Source organism: Pipra filicauda, unplaced genomic scaffold (assembly GCF_003945595.2).
Source record: "Pipra filicauda isolate LSUMZ 115617 unplaced genomic scaffold, ASM394559v2 scaffold10_size6260569_pilon, whole genome shotgun sequence".
Lineage (NCBI taxonomy): Eukaryota > Metazoa > Chordata > Aves > Passeriformes > Pipridae > Pipra > Pipra filicauda.
In genome coordinates this window covers 4,652,306-4,667,827 of record NW_024103541.1, presented here as the reverse complement: position 1 = coordinate 4,667,827, position 15,522 = coordinate 4,652,306, and the positions used below count along the sequence as shown (strand labels likewise).

Below are 15,522 nucleotides of genomic sequence, written 5' to 3'. Positions count from 1 at the left end.
GGTAAGTGATGCAGATAGTCTTCTCTTTGCTGCTGGCTTACACTAGAACACGTGTCAGAATTACTGTAGGAAAGAACAGCTGAAATCATGTTTGCATTAAGGGCCTGAAAAAGGATTTATTGCTTTATTATTCATCTGGTGAGTGAAGTGGCATCCAAAAGTTAACCAACAAAACAGCCTGGTTATTCTGACTACAGTCATTGCCCTTAATTTCTGTAATATTTTATCACTGTTCCAGATTCTTAAGTTGGGGACCCCTGAGTAAGACAAGCCGGATCCTGCTTGCTGTGGGTAACACAGTGGTGCTGTGAGAGGTTTGTGTTTTGTCAAATGGTGCTATTTCTTCAGTGAATATGAATGCAAATGAAGAACATTGATTTGAGCAGCATTCATGTAGACAGGACCATTCTGACCCAGAAAATACTCCTTCTCTACCTCAACAATCAGCCAATCTCCTGCCCCCAAATTCTGCCCCACTACAGTTTGTGATGTAGGTGTGCTGCTATTTTCAAGGAAACAAACCACTGACCTTCTTTGGTCTTATTTACGGATGCTCAATTTCTTCTAATCCCTTTGGATATCTCTCAACGGCACCATATGACCTGGTAAGGGAAAAGAGCCTGTGTTTTTCCACCAACTCACATTGAAATAGTCCTGATCACAGACAGTGGGGAAACAGAGAGGGTGAAAATGGTGATAGTGGGTTGTAAAGGACCCCAGGAATGAAAGCAGGCTGGGATAAAGGATAACTCCCAAATACCTTAGATATAATGCTTTAAACACACTTTAGATATAACACCCAGGTTGCTATACGATCCTGTCACAGTACTACAACTACGCCAAGTTGACTTGATGATCTTAAAGATCTTTTCCAATCTTAATAATTCTGTGATTTACTGAGGATGGTGAGGCACTGGAACAGTTTGCCCAGAGAAGTTGCGGATGCCCAATTCCTAGAACTGTTCAAGGCCAGGTTGGATGAGGCTCAGAGCAACCTGGTCTAGTGGAAGGTGTCCCTCCCCATGGCAGGGGTTGGAACGAGATGATCTTTAGGGTCCCTTCCAACCCAAACCATCTGTGATTGTATATTCCATGATTTTTTACTCAGGAAGTGAGAAATCAAATTGCTATATCTCCTTTATGCTACCATATTGTTAACTCCTATTACAGACTTTAAAAAAGTTTGTGTAATGGGTTTAAAATAATTTCTGAAACATCTTGAGTTTGGGGGGAGTTGGAGTAGGGGGTGTTCTGTCACCTCATGGGGGCTGTGGGGAGAAGGGGGTGTCTTGTCACCGCACAGGCTGTGGGGACACACAGACTTCTCCTGTCTGCTCAGCACTAGTGAGGCCACACCGGCAGTGGTGTGAGCAGTTCTGGGCTCCTCAGGACAAGACAAGGAGCTACTGGAGAGAGTTTAGCAGAGGCCACAAAGATGATGAGAGGTCTGGAGCATCTCTCTTATGAGGAGAGACTTCAAGAGCTGGGCCTCTTTAGACTAGAGGAGACTGAGAGGGAGTCTCATTAATGCACATAAATATCCCAAAGGCGAGTGCCAAGAGGACGGTGCCAGACTCTGGTGGTGCTCAGCGACAGGACGAGGAGCAATGGCCTTAAACTAAAAAATAAGAAGTTTCACCTCAACACGAGGAAGAACTTTACGTTGAGGGTGGCAGAGCCCTGGAACAGCTGCCCAGGGGGGTTGTGGAGTCTCCGTCTCTGGAGACATTCCAAACCCACCTGGACGCGTTCCTGTGTCCCCTGCTCCAGGTGACCCTGCCTTGGCAGGGAGTTGGACTGCGTGATCTCCAGAGGTCCCTTCCAACCCTGACAATTCTGTGAGGAGAGGGCGTCCGGCCGCCTCCCGGGGACCGCGGGGCGAACCAGGGGGAGCCGCCACCCCTCAGGAGCGGCCGCCGCGGAGCGGCTCCGCCACCGCCCTCGGGGCGGCCGCTGGGGCGGGGCGGGAGCGGCGTTGCCGCCCTCCCTCCATCCCTCCCCGTGCCCGCTCCTCGTCGCCGTCCCGCGGAGCCTTCTGCCCTCCTGCAGCCGCCCGGGATGGTTGTGAGGAGCGGCGGTCGGGAGCCGCGGGCTGCGCTGGGGCGGCGGCACATGGCGGGCGGGCGCTGAGGGGGCGCGTCCCGGTGCGGGCTCCCGCCCGCCGGCAGCGGGGCTGGGGACTGTGCCGGCGGCCTGGGAAGGGGGAAGAGTGAGGGGTCGAACCCCGGTCCCGGGGATGGCGGAGACACTGAGCCCCTGCAGCCCACGGGGCCAGTGCCAGCCCGGCATGGGCGCCAACGCCTCGTCCGCCAACATGGACACCAACGCCTCCTCCTCGGCCGCCCCCGCGCTGATGGGCGGCAGCGCGTGGAGGGGCCGGGAGCCCTTCTCCATCTTCACCGTCCTCGTCCTGACCCTGCTGGTGCTCCTCACCGTGGCCACCTTCCTCTGGAACCTGCTGGTGCTGGCGACCATCCTGCGAGTGAAGGCCTTCCACCGGGTGCCCCACAACCTCGTGGCCTCCACGGCGGTGTCGGACGCGCTGGTGGCGGCGCTGGTGATGCCGCTGAGCCTGGTGAAGGAGCTTTCGGCCGGGCGGCGGTGGCGGCTGGGCCGGGAGCTGTGCCTCGTGTGGGTCAGCTTCGACGTGCTGTGCTGCACCGCCAGCATCTGGAACGTGACGGCCATCGCCCTGGACCGCTACTGGTCCATCACCCGCCACCTGCAGTACACGCTGCTCACCCGCCGCCGCATCTCCAACGTGATGATCGCGCTCACCTGGGTGCTCTCCGCCGCCATCTCCCTCGCCCCCCTCTTCGGCTGGGGCGAGACCTACAGCCCTGAGCAGGAGCGCTGCCAGGTCAGCCAGGACCCCTCCTACACCATCGTCTCCACCGGCGGGGCTTTCTACCTGCCCCTCTGCGTGGTGCTGTTCGTCTACTGGAAGATCTACAAGGCGTCCAAGTTCCATATGGGGGGCCGCAGGAGGAACGCCGTGGTGCCCCTGCCCGAGGCTGCCCAGGTAAGGGTGGGGATGGGGAGGAAAGCCCCTGCTCTCTCCCCCAGGCATCCGTGATCCTCCGTCTCATCTGCTCCCAGCCGTCACTCCTGCGCTGGTGGTTTCGGCACAGTGAGAAGGCTGCCAGGTGTCCTGGGGGTCCCGCGGGAGTTTAACTCTTTTACAGACTGGACACTGTTACAGACTGGACGTAGCAGTAATTAGTCAGTCAAAAAGCACCACTCTTGGAGAAGAGCTTTATTCTCATTGTTTCCTTGTGTGTCCTCAGAGTGAGAAACAGGTGCATTTACTGCCAGTCGGGAGAGCCATTTAAGAATATTCTCTTTGTTCTGAATTTGCCGTTCTTTGGGGTTTTTTTCCTCTTTATTTCTTTTTACAGTGTTAGTGGGGTAAACAAAGACATAAACAGACATAAACAGATCCCTAAGTCTGGTAAGTAAGAGTAAATGCATGCATATTTTATCTACCAACACAGACTTTGTATCAGTATCTCAATACATGTCTCAATACATTTTAATAAGCAAATTATGCACTTCATTGATGTGCTTGGGCTATTTTTCCTTGAATACTGCTCACTACATAGTGTTAAAGCAATGAGCAATTAATTGTTTCTGGTTTAAAATAACCTCCTGTATTAAAAAACATATCCTTCTTCTTATCCCAGAGATTGTCTGTAATCTCGCAGTGCCTTAGTGGCACTTAGTGTGGGAGTCTCATTCATTTTGAGGACACACCTTGCTGACAGGAAAGCTGTGTCCCTTCAGAAGGGTTGGGGTTGGCTCCTTGTGTCCCGTAAGTCAGGCTCTCTGCATGATGATGCTGTCAACCATGCCATGGCACCAAAGTGCTTGGCAATACTCTCTATAAATTCTCCCTGCTTTCTGTCATATATTCTTACTCTCACTCCTGCCTGTGGAAAAGATTCTTTATGTTTTTGTGGTTTCCTGTTGTACTTGCTAAGTCCAGCCCTTTCCCAATAGCAAAAGATGACCTGTATGGATGTCAGAGATATCTAAAGAGGCATGGAACATTTCTGTTCAATTTGGGCTAATCCTGCAGGGCCTCACTCCTCTAAGTTTGATTTCAAGTCCTGGTAGGAAACACGTTATTATGGTCACAAATAGAAGTCTGTAGGTTGTGTCTCCAGATTCTTGCAAGAGATAACAGCACTGGTAATTATATGTGATTAGACTTGCAGATTTGGATTGTAATGTCTTGGAGATATTTTTAATATATATTGGTTAATTAAGGTGTCTTCTGTGCAAAAACATAAAATGTGTTAGAAAACTTGAGAATGTCTCCTCTAGTGGCATTCTTTTTTTTTCCCACGATCTTCACCCCCTAGTTTGCACCAAATTTCTGTCCAAATTGTTATAAGTATGAGGAATGTATTGCTTAGAGTTAATGTATAATCTTGACAATTGCAAAAGCCAGCTGATCAGTTGTAGTGGTTCTGCATGCTGTGTCTTTTACATACACACATACTCACACAGGACTACTTGTTTGGCATCTAAAATTCTGGGAAGCTAAATGAACTGAGGCGTTGCTGCTTGAGCCGATCTAGAGACATGGTGGTATCTCAGTTTTGGCAGAAAAAAGTCTGGCTCCTGCTTGTCATAGTTGTGTCTGCAGAAGCCCTAGCGTGAGCCCAGCATGGGTGGCAGGTGAGTGCTTTTTGCTGATGCAGTGTCTGGGAGCTGGTTTAGGCTGTACTGACAGAAGAGCTCTGTCAGTGTGAGCTGACTCCCCATTTTGGAAGGGTTGCCAGCTGTTTACTCCTCACCTAAAGGCAGGGCTGATGCCCAGGTGTACACGTACTCATGTAATGAACCCATGGATCAGGGGAGCTGGCATTCAGGATGCATTTCTTCTCAGTTTTCTTTCTAAGAGACTGAGACTTATTCGCTGAGTTTCATCCTGATCTTATTTAAGCTTATAAGCAGGATCCATCACATCCACAGGAAGAGTAGCAGTTTCCCAGTGAATTCTGGAGGGGAATCTTCAAACACAACATGAATGTTCTTTGGCAAAACCCTTTTTTTTGTTTTAACCTGCAAACACAAGAATAACATTGCCAGGATATGTGGCAAACCTGGGGAGGTGATCCAGCATTGCTTTTCCACATGCAGAGGTGATCAAGCTGTCAGCATCAGCTCTGTCCTTCTCTCTGAGGGGGCAAATTCTGTTCCATATCTCTTGGTTTGCCCATCAGCTCACCCTAATTTACCATTTCTTTCTCCCTTAATGCCTCTCCTCCCTCTGCTTTCTTTCATCCCTTCCCTCTCTGAGAATGCTCACCTGTCATGCTCTCCCTGGCAACGTTTTCCTTCTATCACCCTTACTCTGGATGTGGATTGCCCTCCGCATGTATGTCAGTTCTCACGTCAGGTGCCCTGCACTATCCGAGGAACATTAGAGCGGTTTTTGGCAGAAGATGCCAAAGGCTGGAAGTGCTTCCCGGTCTGGAGGTGAGCAATAACAGCAGCAGTAACAGATCCCTGCTGGGAGAGACGTCAGTGTTGCACTCAGGAATTGGCTGTCAGGTAGCGCTGGATTGGAACTGTGCCCCATGGCTGAGGTATAACCAGCTGGTTAATTCTGGCAAGTTTAAGGAGGAAAAGGTTTGAGTTCATAGTGCTGATGGGCCAGTAGAGATGCCTTGAAGAAACAAATGCACCAAGTAGAACAGTGATGGTGATATATATATATATATATATGTGTGGGTGTGTATGTATATGTATATTTATAGTTACCAAGTAACTATTTTAAGTAACTTTTTCGTTAAAATCATACTTGTGTTTTTGAAAAATGGTTTTTATAACCTTCCAAAAAATCCAGGTGAGGGATATGGACATGAAACATCTAGGGTGCTTCTAATTTTAATGAGAGCTTGTTTCTTGCCTTCCCTTGAAACAAAAAAAAATTGCAGAATTGGGATCCTAAATTAAGCTGAGGCTCTTATAATTGTTTGCTTGCTAGTTATGAAACTCCTTAAAAAGTGAATTCTGCAGGCAATATTGATGTGGGTGATCCTTGTAAAAAACCTAGTGACATACCATCACTGACAGAGAACTATGCTCTGTCACACCTTCTTGACAGCAGGTAATAATTTTCTCTCTAAAGAGTCCAGTTGAAATAAATGAAACTGCTTGAAAAGCAGCAGGTACTGCTGGATAATGCCCTTTTAAATCAATGAAGTCCCTTGTAGCATAGGCTTTGCCCAGGAAAACCATGGATGATGGAATCTGAATGTCTGGATTACTTACAAGTAGCAATTGCAGAGTCAGGATTAAATTTCTATGTGAGGAGTTAAAAATAAAGTTCCATTGATGGTTGGGTGTTTTTTAGTTGTTGTTTTGTTTTTTTCCTTTTTCCCTCTTGAAGTACTTGTATAAAAAATGAGGCACGATCCAAACCTTACTGTTCTGTGAGAGTCCTTCCCACTTTACACAGTATCAGGCCCAGAGCTCCAGCAGTGCAATGTTATTCTTCACCTTGGCCCCCTCCAACTCACAATGTGGGAGAGAAAACAGATTTTCCTTCTCTGAAGGGGTCACAGGCCTTCCATTTCTTATTTCTGCTTCTGACTGTACAAATAGAAAAGATGGGTCAGGAAATGAAGTTCAATTGTCTGGAAGAGTGGCAGCAAATGTCAGATAGAAGCAAGGTGAGGCAGGAAGCAAAGTGGAGTAGCTAGTGGTTTCCTGGCAGAAATACAGTTATTCCTGCTTGCAGCAAAAGAAAATCCTGTGAGAGAAAGCAGGTGTTTTTCTCCCTATCAAATGAACTGTTTGTCTTATTGGTGGAGCATCCAAGAAAGTGTAGATGTTCCTATATTTTGATCCTTTCCTGTGCATTTCAATTTCTTGTGTTCTTGTTCAAAGAGCGAGAAGTGCCAAAGCTGCACTGAGGTAATAATGACCTTTGCTGAATCACACTGAATTTGTGGTAGTAAGCCAGATTTGATTGAAGTTTATCTTTACTGTTGTTTTGTTATTGCAGACCTTGGAGGTGCAGGACAAACACACAGATTACCTGCCACGAAGGACCAGTAATAGCAATCATTAAAGCTATAAGAAACATTTTAAATCAAGGGATTTTGTCAGAAGCTCCTTGGTAACATGTTTTCTATGACACTGCTAGGAACATAGGAATTGGGAACATACAGCTCTTGGAACATGTAGCCATTTAGTAGTAGTGATTCACTGGGGACAGACAAACAAGTGAAGGGGCATTGAACTGTAACTGCTGATCAATGTACAGAAGAATAAATTCTGAAACTAAAACCAAACTCCTTTGTGTCTGTAGAAGAATTTGTACTTGAGATCTCATTTCCTTCATTTACTCTATTATTCTCCCTGGAAAGCAGTCATCTCTGTACTTCTCAGAGCCTGTTGTCCTGGAAATAACAGATTTCATGAATGCAGAGCCTAATTCTGGCCTCAGAGTAGCAGTCCCTTCATACCAGCTATTTCCCCACTGCTCCTGACTCGTAGATCCTGGAGCAGTGCCTGGGCAGATGGAAGGAAGTCAGTGCCCAAGGCATAGTGTGCTGCTGAACACTGAGTGAGAACAGTGTTCAACAGCGCAGAGATGTTCCCAGATGAGAGGTGTCCCTGCTATAACCCAAGCATCTCCATGGACTGCTTTAATTTACAGCCTGTGACCACCTTTTCCACTGCCACAGCCTGCTCATCAGCAGGCCTGAAATGAGCTTGTCCCTCATTTCATGTGGTGCAGGGATAATGGTCAGGTATTGTGGCTTATGTTAGAAATTGGAGTCATGCAAAGCCTCCAGGATTGGCACTGAGAGCTGCAGATGTGGTATAGCCAGAGCTGTGTTTAGTTCAAGTAAATCACAACTGGCAGGGCTGGAAAGCAGCCACGTAATCTTTTGACCAGTGCTCTTGTTCAGACAAAGCCAAATTAAGGTGGATTACCCTGTGCCTGCATAGGGGAGGGAATCCTTCAGCACAGCTCCCCTGCCAGCACTGTGCACCCCAACAGGGCTTGCCTGCAGCAGGCTAATTGACCTTCCTTGGACTTTGCATGGGTTGCCTTGTAGAAAATATCTGTAACAACGTGGTCTTGGGGGCTGATAGCAGTAGTAAAGATAATCTTTACACCAACCAGGCCAGTGAGATGAATCAGGTCTGCAGCAAATCATATAGAGAGCAATAAAAATAAAATTAAAAAAAAAAATGAAGTGATAATGAAAGGTTGGACTTCCCCAGCTTTGCATTCTGCACCAATACATATTTTCTGATGTGAATGGCACTTCTGATTAAATCTGTGTTTAACCTTAAAAGCCTGTTGGGCTCACTCCCTGAGGAACAAGCCCCCATAGGAGAGTTGAGGTGCTGGAGGTCCTGCAGGAGGTGTGGATGGTGACTGGGCAGGGAGGGAGCACTGGTGCCTTTCCAGGGCATTGAGCACAGGAGTGCTGAGCACAGGGCCTCGCTAGAAACCCTCTGTAAATTTGGGGCCCCTTTGCGGTGGTACAAGCCAGGAGCACCTTGGCCATGTCTGCCAAGAGCAGCGCTCCTGCTGGGGGCTGGCCCTTGGAGCAGTGCCCTGTGCTGGGAACGCCTGGGAGGCAGGTGTGGTGGAGGCTTCTACACAGCTCCCAGCTTGTCTGTTGAAGGCACAGACTGAAAGACCTCGCTGACCAAGAATACTAGTTAACCTTTTCAAGAACATTTTGTGTATCCTTTTCAAAGGATTTCTTATGGAGAATTGAAGCAAAATATCTCCAGTGTGCCACACAGTTACTTAATGGAAGGTTCCATGAGAGATGCCATTATTTTTCTTAAAGGACCTGACTACTATTTTCTCTCTTATGGGTATTATTGCTGTTAATACAACTTTGTTCAGAAGTCTCAGGCAAAACTAGTCAAAAAACAAACGGAAAAAGAGCTGTGACAACAGAGAAAGTAGAAATTACTTAGGAAGATAACTGCTGTCCTGTAATTTATAAAACATATCATGATCTATTTTCACTTGCTGTTTAGTATTCAGAGGCTGGATCGAACAACCAGTGAAGTTTGTAAAAGCTCCTTTGACTTCAGTAGGAACTTGACCAGGCAGTAAATGGGGAAAACATTAGGGAAAACACCTGAGGACTGTGATATTTTCTATCAAAGTAAATAATTTTTTCTTAAGATATGTAATTAAGTGATAAAAGGGTTGCTGCTACTAAATTCTGCAATTGAGTCATAAACCTTTTAAAACCTGAAGTAGCAAAAAGGCTCTGATTTGATGGTGGCACACTGCAAGCTCTATCTTTTGAGCAAGAGTTGAAGGTTAAGCATAGTACCAAACTGTACCCAACACTATTGACAAAGTCCTTTGTATGGCTCTTCCCAAGAGGCACACCTATGTAACTATTCCTCAGGGCTGAGACGTAATCTTTCAGGGTTGCTTGTCACAAATTTGTCCTCGTGTCATACATTCATCCCCTTTTGCAGAGTGTGATTAAGGATGTGCAGAGCAAATCCTTCTGCAGACAAATGGTGTGATCCTTGCTACATGAGGGGTGTCCCATTTTAATTGTCAGAACAGATGTGATTTTCATTTTCCTCCATTATTTGCCTGCACCCATAATCTGCTGCTCTTACATTCTGCAGTCATGTCTCGTGCCTGGGGGTGCAGACAGGGATATCCATCTTGAAGAGTGATTGTTTAGCCATTGCCAGTGCTTCCCTCTCTGAGTTGCCATGTTCATATTAAGTAGAGGCCCTCCATCTGTTATAAAGCTTGCACAAAGGTGGCACATGCGTGTGGAATATGTAGCTAATTTAACAACAAGCCACCCTTGGAGTGATGTCAAAGTCTTGCAGTGCCTGGGGATTATCAATTAGGCAAATTTTAGAGCCTCATCCTTAAACTGTTTCTTTTATGGCACTGTCCTCATAACTGTAGTGCCTAGAAAAACTTTAATATTGCAGATACTTTAATCTTCAGATTAAAATCACAGAGGAGTATCTTTTTCTGGTCAGACTCTAAGCACATTAATAACTTGTGCCCAGAACCTGTTTGCCACAGTCTCAGTGCATAGATGACTCTCCCATAGAGAGACAAGCAGACAAGAAGTGCTGTCAGCAACCTGGAGTAGCTGAAATGTACTCCTCTCTTGTGGAACTTCTGCTGAAGCCAGAGTTTGAACTGAAGGCCAGCTGAAATGGTGCTTTTCTGGCAGTGGAGTATTTTTTGAGAGAATACAGAATCACAGAACGGTTGGGGTTGGAATGGACCTCTGGAGATCATGTAGTCCAACCCTTCTGCTACAGCAGTTCATCTAGACCAGGTCTAAAGGACTCCGAAGGTCATGTACAGCATGAGTCTAGTGTAGGGATAGGCAGAAGGTGCATGCCTTTGTTAGCCTGCCTTAACAACCTGATTTCCCACTAGGTATCAAGGCATCCAATAAATGAACTGAAAAAGAATCCCACAACACACATGGCATCAGTTACTTTTTATTTAGCTCCATTTGTCAGTCACACTTGGCAGCTTTTCCAACATAATGAGAAGTCTGGTTACTTTGGCACTCAGGGGCATTTTCTTTCTTTTAACATGGAAGGAATGAAGTTGAGGCCTTTTGTGGTAGGTGCACAGATGTTGTGCTGTCACTTAGTAATAATACTTCACTCAAACAAACTGTCTTGGTAAGAAACTGTGTTTGCTTTTGTTTTGAGGTGAAGGAAGCTTCGCATGAACCACAGATGGTGTTTACAGCTCGTCATGCAGCTATCACTTTCCAGACAGATGGAGAAACATGGAGAGAACAGAAAGAGAAAAAGGCAGCTCTGATGGTTGGCATCTTAATTGGAGTTTTTGTACTGTGCTGGATCCCTTTCTTCGTCACAGAATTAATAAGTCCCCTCTGTTCCTGCAACATCCCACCGGTCTGGAAAAGCATCTTTCTTTGGCTTGGCTACTCAAATTCTTTCTTTAATCCTCTAATTTATACAGCATTTAACAAAAATTACAACAATGCCTTCAAGAACCTTTTTGTAAAGCAGAGATAAAAGGGGACACAGAGGAGAAAATCATTCTCTGTTGCATAATGTAGAGATTTCTGGAGGGAAACATGCCTGTGATATGTACAGGTTTCATGCACTAGAGCTACTCAAGGGGATTCAGGAACAATGAGAAAGAAGGTGGAAGATGTTTGGATATAAACCAACTGACAGTTTACAGTTCCTCCTTGGAAATACATATGTGCTGCTCCAGGGTTTGGCAGAGAAGATGGAAGCAGTGAATACCTCCCGTCTGCTCTTGGAATCAACATGTGCTGAGGTCTAAAGCGAAGCACTGTGTGTGTCTGATACCATGACTGTCAAACCCAACACATCTGATCTCATCCAACCTACACGTGCCATCCTGGAGCTCTCTCATCATTAGCAAAGGCAACAGTGGGAGCTGCTAATTGAGCAATACCAAAATGTTTGTGACAGGGGCAGGATGCTGCTTCATTTCTGAGATTTTTTTGGAAGGGAATAAACATGATGTATTCAATCAGTCGTTGAGTTGATGTGAAATTAAAATGGATGATTAAGCAGCTCAGAAACATGCCCTGATGATTGAGGGGCTGCGTGTGCTCTAGTAAGCAGTGCTTGATGGGCTGGCTTGGCTGTGTCCCCTGGAGTCCCCTGGGAGTGAAATTTTAGAGCCAAATGTAAAATTATTCAGAGCTCCCAAGGACATGCTCTCACTCCTTGCACAGCAGGCGGATCTAGCCTGGAGTTTTCACCTGTGTTGCACCCTTACTCTGCAGGGCTCAGGCTCTCCCTGTTTTATGAAACCCAGGTGAGCTCAAGATAGACCCCCAATACCTCCAAGTGAATGGGGACTAGATGCATTATTGTTTCATGCTACCATATAAGTGAGCGTGTCTGTGTTACAAACACCAAACATGCTGTTCAGTCACCAGGTTTGCTGGCAGCAGCGTGTGGCTGCTTGGCAGTGGTAGGTGAGTGTCTGCACCGTGTCTTGCACCGTAAGTCTGCTCATCACCCTCCCTGATTGAAGTCCACAATTTGTCAGCTTGCATCAACTACCTCCTGCTATAAGAAAGGTGTTGATGCCATCAGGTGTGACTCCCCAGACCCCAAAGTGACTCAAAACCAAGCCTTAAATTGTTATTCCAAGGTCCGACAAACACTCCTGTCCACCAATATATACATAAATAAATGAAGTATTTCCTTGCATACTGCAAAATCTATCTCACTCCATATTGTTCCTCTAGTGGGTTTCACTTCCTCCCCTGCCCCGAGGGGGAGAGCTGAGAGCATCTCTGAGTATTTCTTGCATGGCAGCTTTTTACTGATGGAGAGTCCTGGCACCCTCTTCCATCTCCTCCTAAAGCTTCCTTAAGTACTGTAAGGGCAAATCATCATAGCTCTTATGGAGCTGGGCAACATCACAGCTCCTTCAGAAGCTGAGGTTTAACCTTTCACACTGCCCTTCTCTGCCAGTCTTGTATTTTCTGCTGCTTAAGAAACCCTTTGGTTCAAAGCATGCCCTCGGGCAAACACAAACTGCACAGGGTGACTAAAAGTCAGGAATTTCAGCTCCAGCAACCTGCACCACTGGCATCTCCATCTCACTGCAGCACATCACACTCAGCCTCATCTCTGACAGGTACCGACCCAATGGGCATCGACACCGGTGCTGAGCATGAAACTCCTACCAAAGCCTTGGTATCCTGGCAGTCTCTCCAGGCAATGGCAGCCAGGTGTGTTTCCATAGCCAGGGACTGACGTCCTGGGCAGCCACGTCAGCGAGGTATTATCGAGTACCTCGTGTGTTCTGAAAAATAAAAGAATGATGCAGCCTTTACTTCCTTAGATTTAAAGCAGAGTCAAACTTTAAAGAGTTAACTTTAAAGGTAATCTAGTGCATCTTAAAGTGATTCATGTACCTGGTGATGTCAAATTGAGCTTAGTGTCAGGTATACTGGCAACTTAGACCCAGGCATGTTCCTGCTCTTTTCTAAACAAGTGATTTAAATAAATGCCATCAAAGCACATGTTCCTCCAGCTCCTGAAGTGAGCCTGGCTGTATCTCAGGAGCACAGTGTGTGGTGAGGTCAGGCACTGCTGTACTTCACAGCTGCAGTGCTGTGACAGTGTGACCTGCTGTGCCTGTAGCCACAGCCACCTGTGTGTCTTATGCTCCTGCAGATGGTGCTTCTCCTCTCAATTTCAGTGGAAATTCAGAAATTTTAATAACCTAGAATTTCAGAGTTGTTAGATAGTGGCTCAGACTTAAATGCCAATTTAAATAACTTTCCCTTGTGACTCTCAACTTGCCTTGCATATGGAATAGCTACCATTTAAACTACTGCTTGGAGGCTTAATTAAACCAGAAGGAAGACACATATGTAAGAGACTGAAAGTTACTAAAACCCACAGGCCTCATTCAGAACCATTCACAAATTTTTCAAGTCAATTGAATTTTTCATGTGAAAGAAAAATTTTAAAATCCAAACAGATGACATGGAAAGAAGAAATGAAGAGGTCATCTTGAGCTGGTGTTAAAAAGCATACAAATCTCATAATAGCACTTTTGCCAAATTTTAGTGCCTGTACCCCCTGTGCCTGGTAAGACAAGCCATTACTATCGCAAAAATCCAATGCCAACCCTGCTGCACTGAAGTTAAGGCCCATCACAGTGTGTGGCTGCAGCAGCAGCAGTGATACTCACGTTCCAACTGTCTGTGCCAGCTGACCGGAGCAACACCTGGCTCCAGTTCTGGCACAGGAGCCCTTCCAAGAAACAACAGGTTGTGAAGGTACATTTTACCATGGCTTGGCAGCTGGAACTTGGGAGAACACCACAGAGCTGTGAGGTCACTGTGCAGGTCAGTGCAGCTGCACAGCTGCACAGGTATTTGCTGCAGACAGAGATGCAGCAGGGTGCCCTCAGCGAGTGGCAGAGCTGGGAGCAGGGCACTGACGCAGCACAACACAGCTCTCCGCCTCCTCAAGGATGAATTTAGCTTCCTTAGGAGGCGAGTCGGAGCCTCTGCAATTTTGCTGTGAGAAGTTCTGAAGATAATTAGCTGGTGCTCTGCCCGCCCAGGCATCTGTGACAGCAGCGAGCGCTACAGTGACAGCAACCAGCCGGCTTTGAATGCACCCAGAGGCGCCGAGGAGCAAGCGGGGCTTTCACTTCATTACAGTGGCTTTAGAAAGCTCTGAACAAAATCGACTTCCCACACTGGCACTGGCTCTAGATGCAGACTGCATTTAGGAGAGCAGCAGCACATGTTCAGGGTTTAAAATCCTGGGGTTTTAATGGCATGGAATCTAAGCTTAGTGCAGGGAAAAGAAATACGTTATCTGGAGGTATGGCCTAACCTGCTGGGTGCTGCTTCCCACCCAAAGTCCAAAAAGGTGTTCCCATCCCCTGGCCTCCTGCACAGCAGGCCCAGAGCTTTACCCTCCCATTTGCGTACCAAACCCAGTGACCTGGTACAACAGGAGACTAACTGCTGGATAGTCATCAACCCTGATTAAAAAAATTTGGAACTGTGGATAATGTTCTACGTCCCTTGGTACTTTTATTTCTGCAATTAATTACTCTCATTATTAAATCTTGCAACTTTATTTTAATTGAAAAAAGAGTAAAATCAAGCGTGCAAAGGATTCCTCTTTTTGGCACTTAAGCATTAGGGTTTAGATCTGACATTATTGCTGTGCAGTTATCCTTGGCATCAGGATGGACCAAAGAAAATATTGAAAATACTACTCCCATATGAACTGAGATAAATGACACAGTATCTTGACTATCCAAATAGAAAAAAAAAAAGCAGTTATTATAAAGGAGCAACATTTTGCAGAGCTTAGACATATGGTAATTTATTTCCCCAAATAGAAGCTGCCAATTTGGAGTACAGCAATCATCTCTGCTTGCACACAGTGGACTACTGGTTTTAAACTTTATTCCCTGACACTGAATGTGCTCCTAGAAAACCCCACTGGAGCCCATTGCTCAGCAGAAGGGCATTGCTGCCTCCTGCAGCAAGGCTCTGAGAACCCTGCAGCAGCTGTATTGAAACGAAGGCCTAAGTTTGTTGTGCTGTTGGAGTCCAGACTGTGCAGAAATGAAAAGGCTTTGGAACATGAACGTGAACAGAAAATGCTAATAACCCTCTATGCTCCTGTCTCCAGGAAACCTACATCCATGCTCCAGCCTCCACAACAGAAGCTCTTCGGTAATTCATTGCTGTACCCAGGAGTTGCTGATCTTCCAGCCATTCTCCAGCCTCTGCGCCGGAGTTCACACCGGCTGCAGCCAGGGCTGTGCAGGCACTGCACAAATAAACAGGCTGCAGTTCATACATTTGTAAGATAAGAACTATCCTCAGAGTATGTCACCCACCACCCAAACGAGCAGGATTTGTGTATGGCCCTGTCATGTGTCCCACTTACAAGCCCAATTTAGCAAAGCTGCTCTAAGGGGGTGGGTGCCCTAGCCAAGCACAGCTCTCCAGCTGC

At 46.5% G+C, this 15,522-nt stretch overlaps 1 protein-coding gene and 1 long non-coding RNA gene across 2 annotated transcripts; both read left to right on the top strand.

Annotated features, from left to right (window-relative positions):
• The first annotated feature begins 1,939 nt into the window (after positions 1-1,939).
• LOC113989258 (5-hydroxytryptamine receptor 5B-like) lies at positions 1,940-11,539 on the top strand. The gene is made up of 2 exons (XM_027723641.2): positions 1,940-3,022; positions 10,714-11,539. Exons 1-2 carry the CDS (start codon positions 2,237-2,239, stop codon positions 11,044-11,046), a joined length of 1,119 nt encoding a protein of 372 aa, XP_027579442.1. The 5' UTR covers positions 1,940-2,236; the 3' UTR covers positions 11,047-11,539.
• Positions 11,540-13,183: 1,644 nt separating this feature from the next.
• LOC113989260 lies at positions 13,184-15,363 on the top strand. The gene is made up of 2 exons (XR_003541189.2): positions 13,184-14,370; positions 15,196-15,363. It is a non-coding gene; the product is annotated as an uncharacterized LOC113989260 (long non-coding RNA).
• The last annotated feature ends 159 nt before the right edge of the window (positions 15,364-15,522 follow it).

Excerpts from the sequence above, each read along its gene's own strand:
- LOC113989258 (XM_027723641.2), top strand. The coding sequence starts at position 2,237 with ATGGCGGAGACACTGAGCCCCTGCAGCCCACGGGGCCAGTGCCAGCCC. Across the intron at positions 3,023-10,713 it reads CCCTGCCCGAGGCTGCCCAG|GTGAAGGAAGCTTCGCATGA; the intron begins GTAAGGGTGGGG and ends TTTTGTTTTGAG.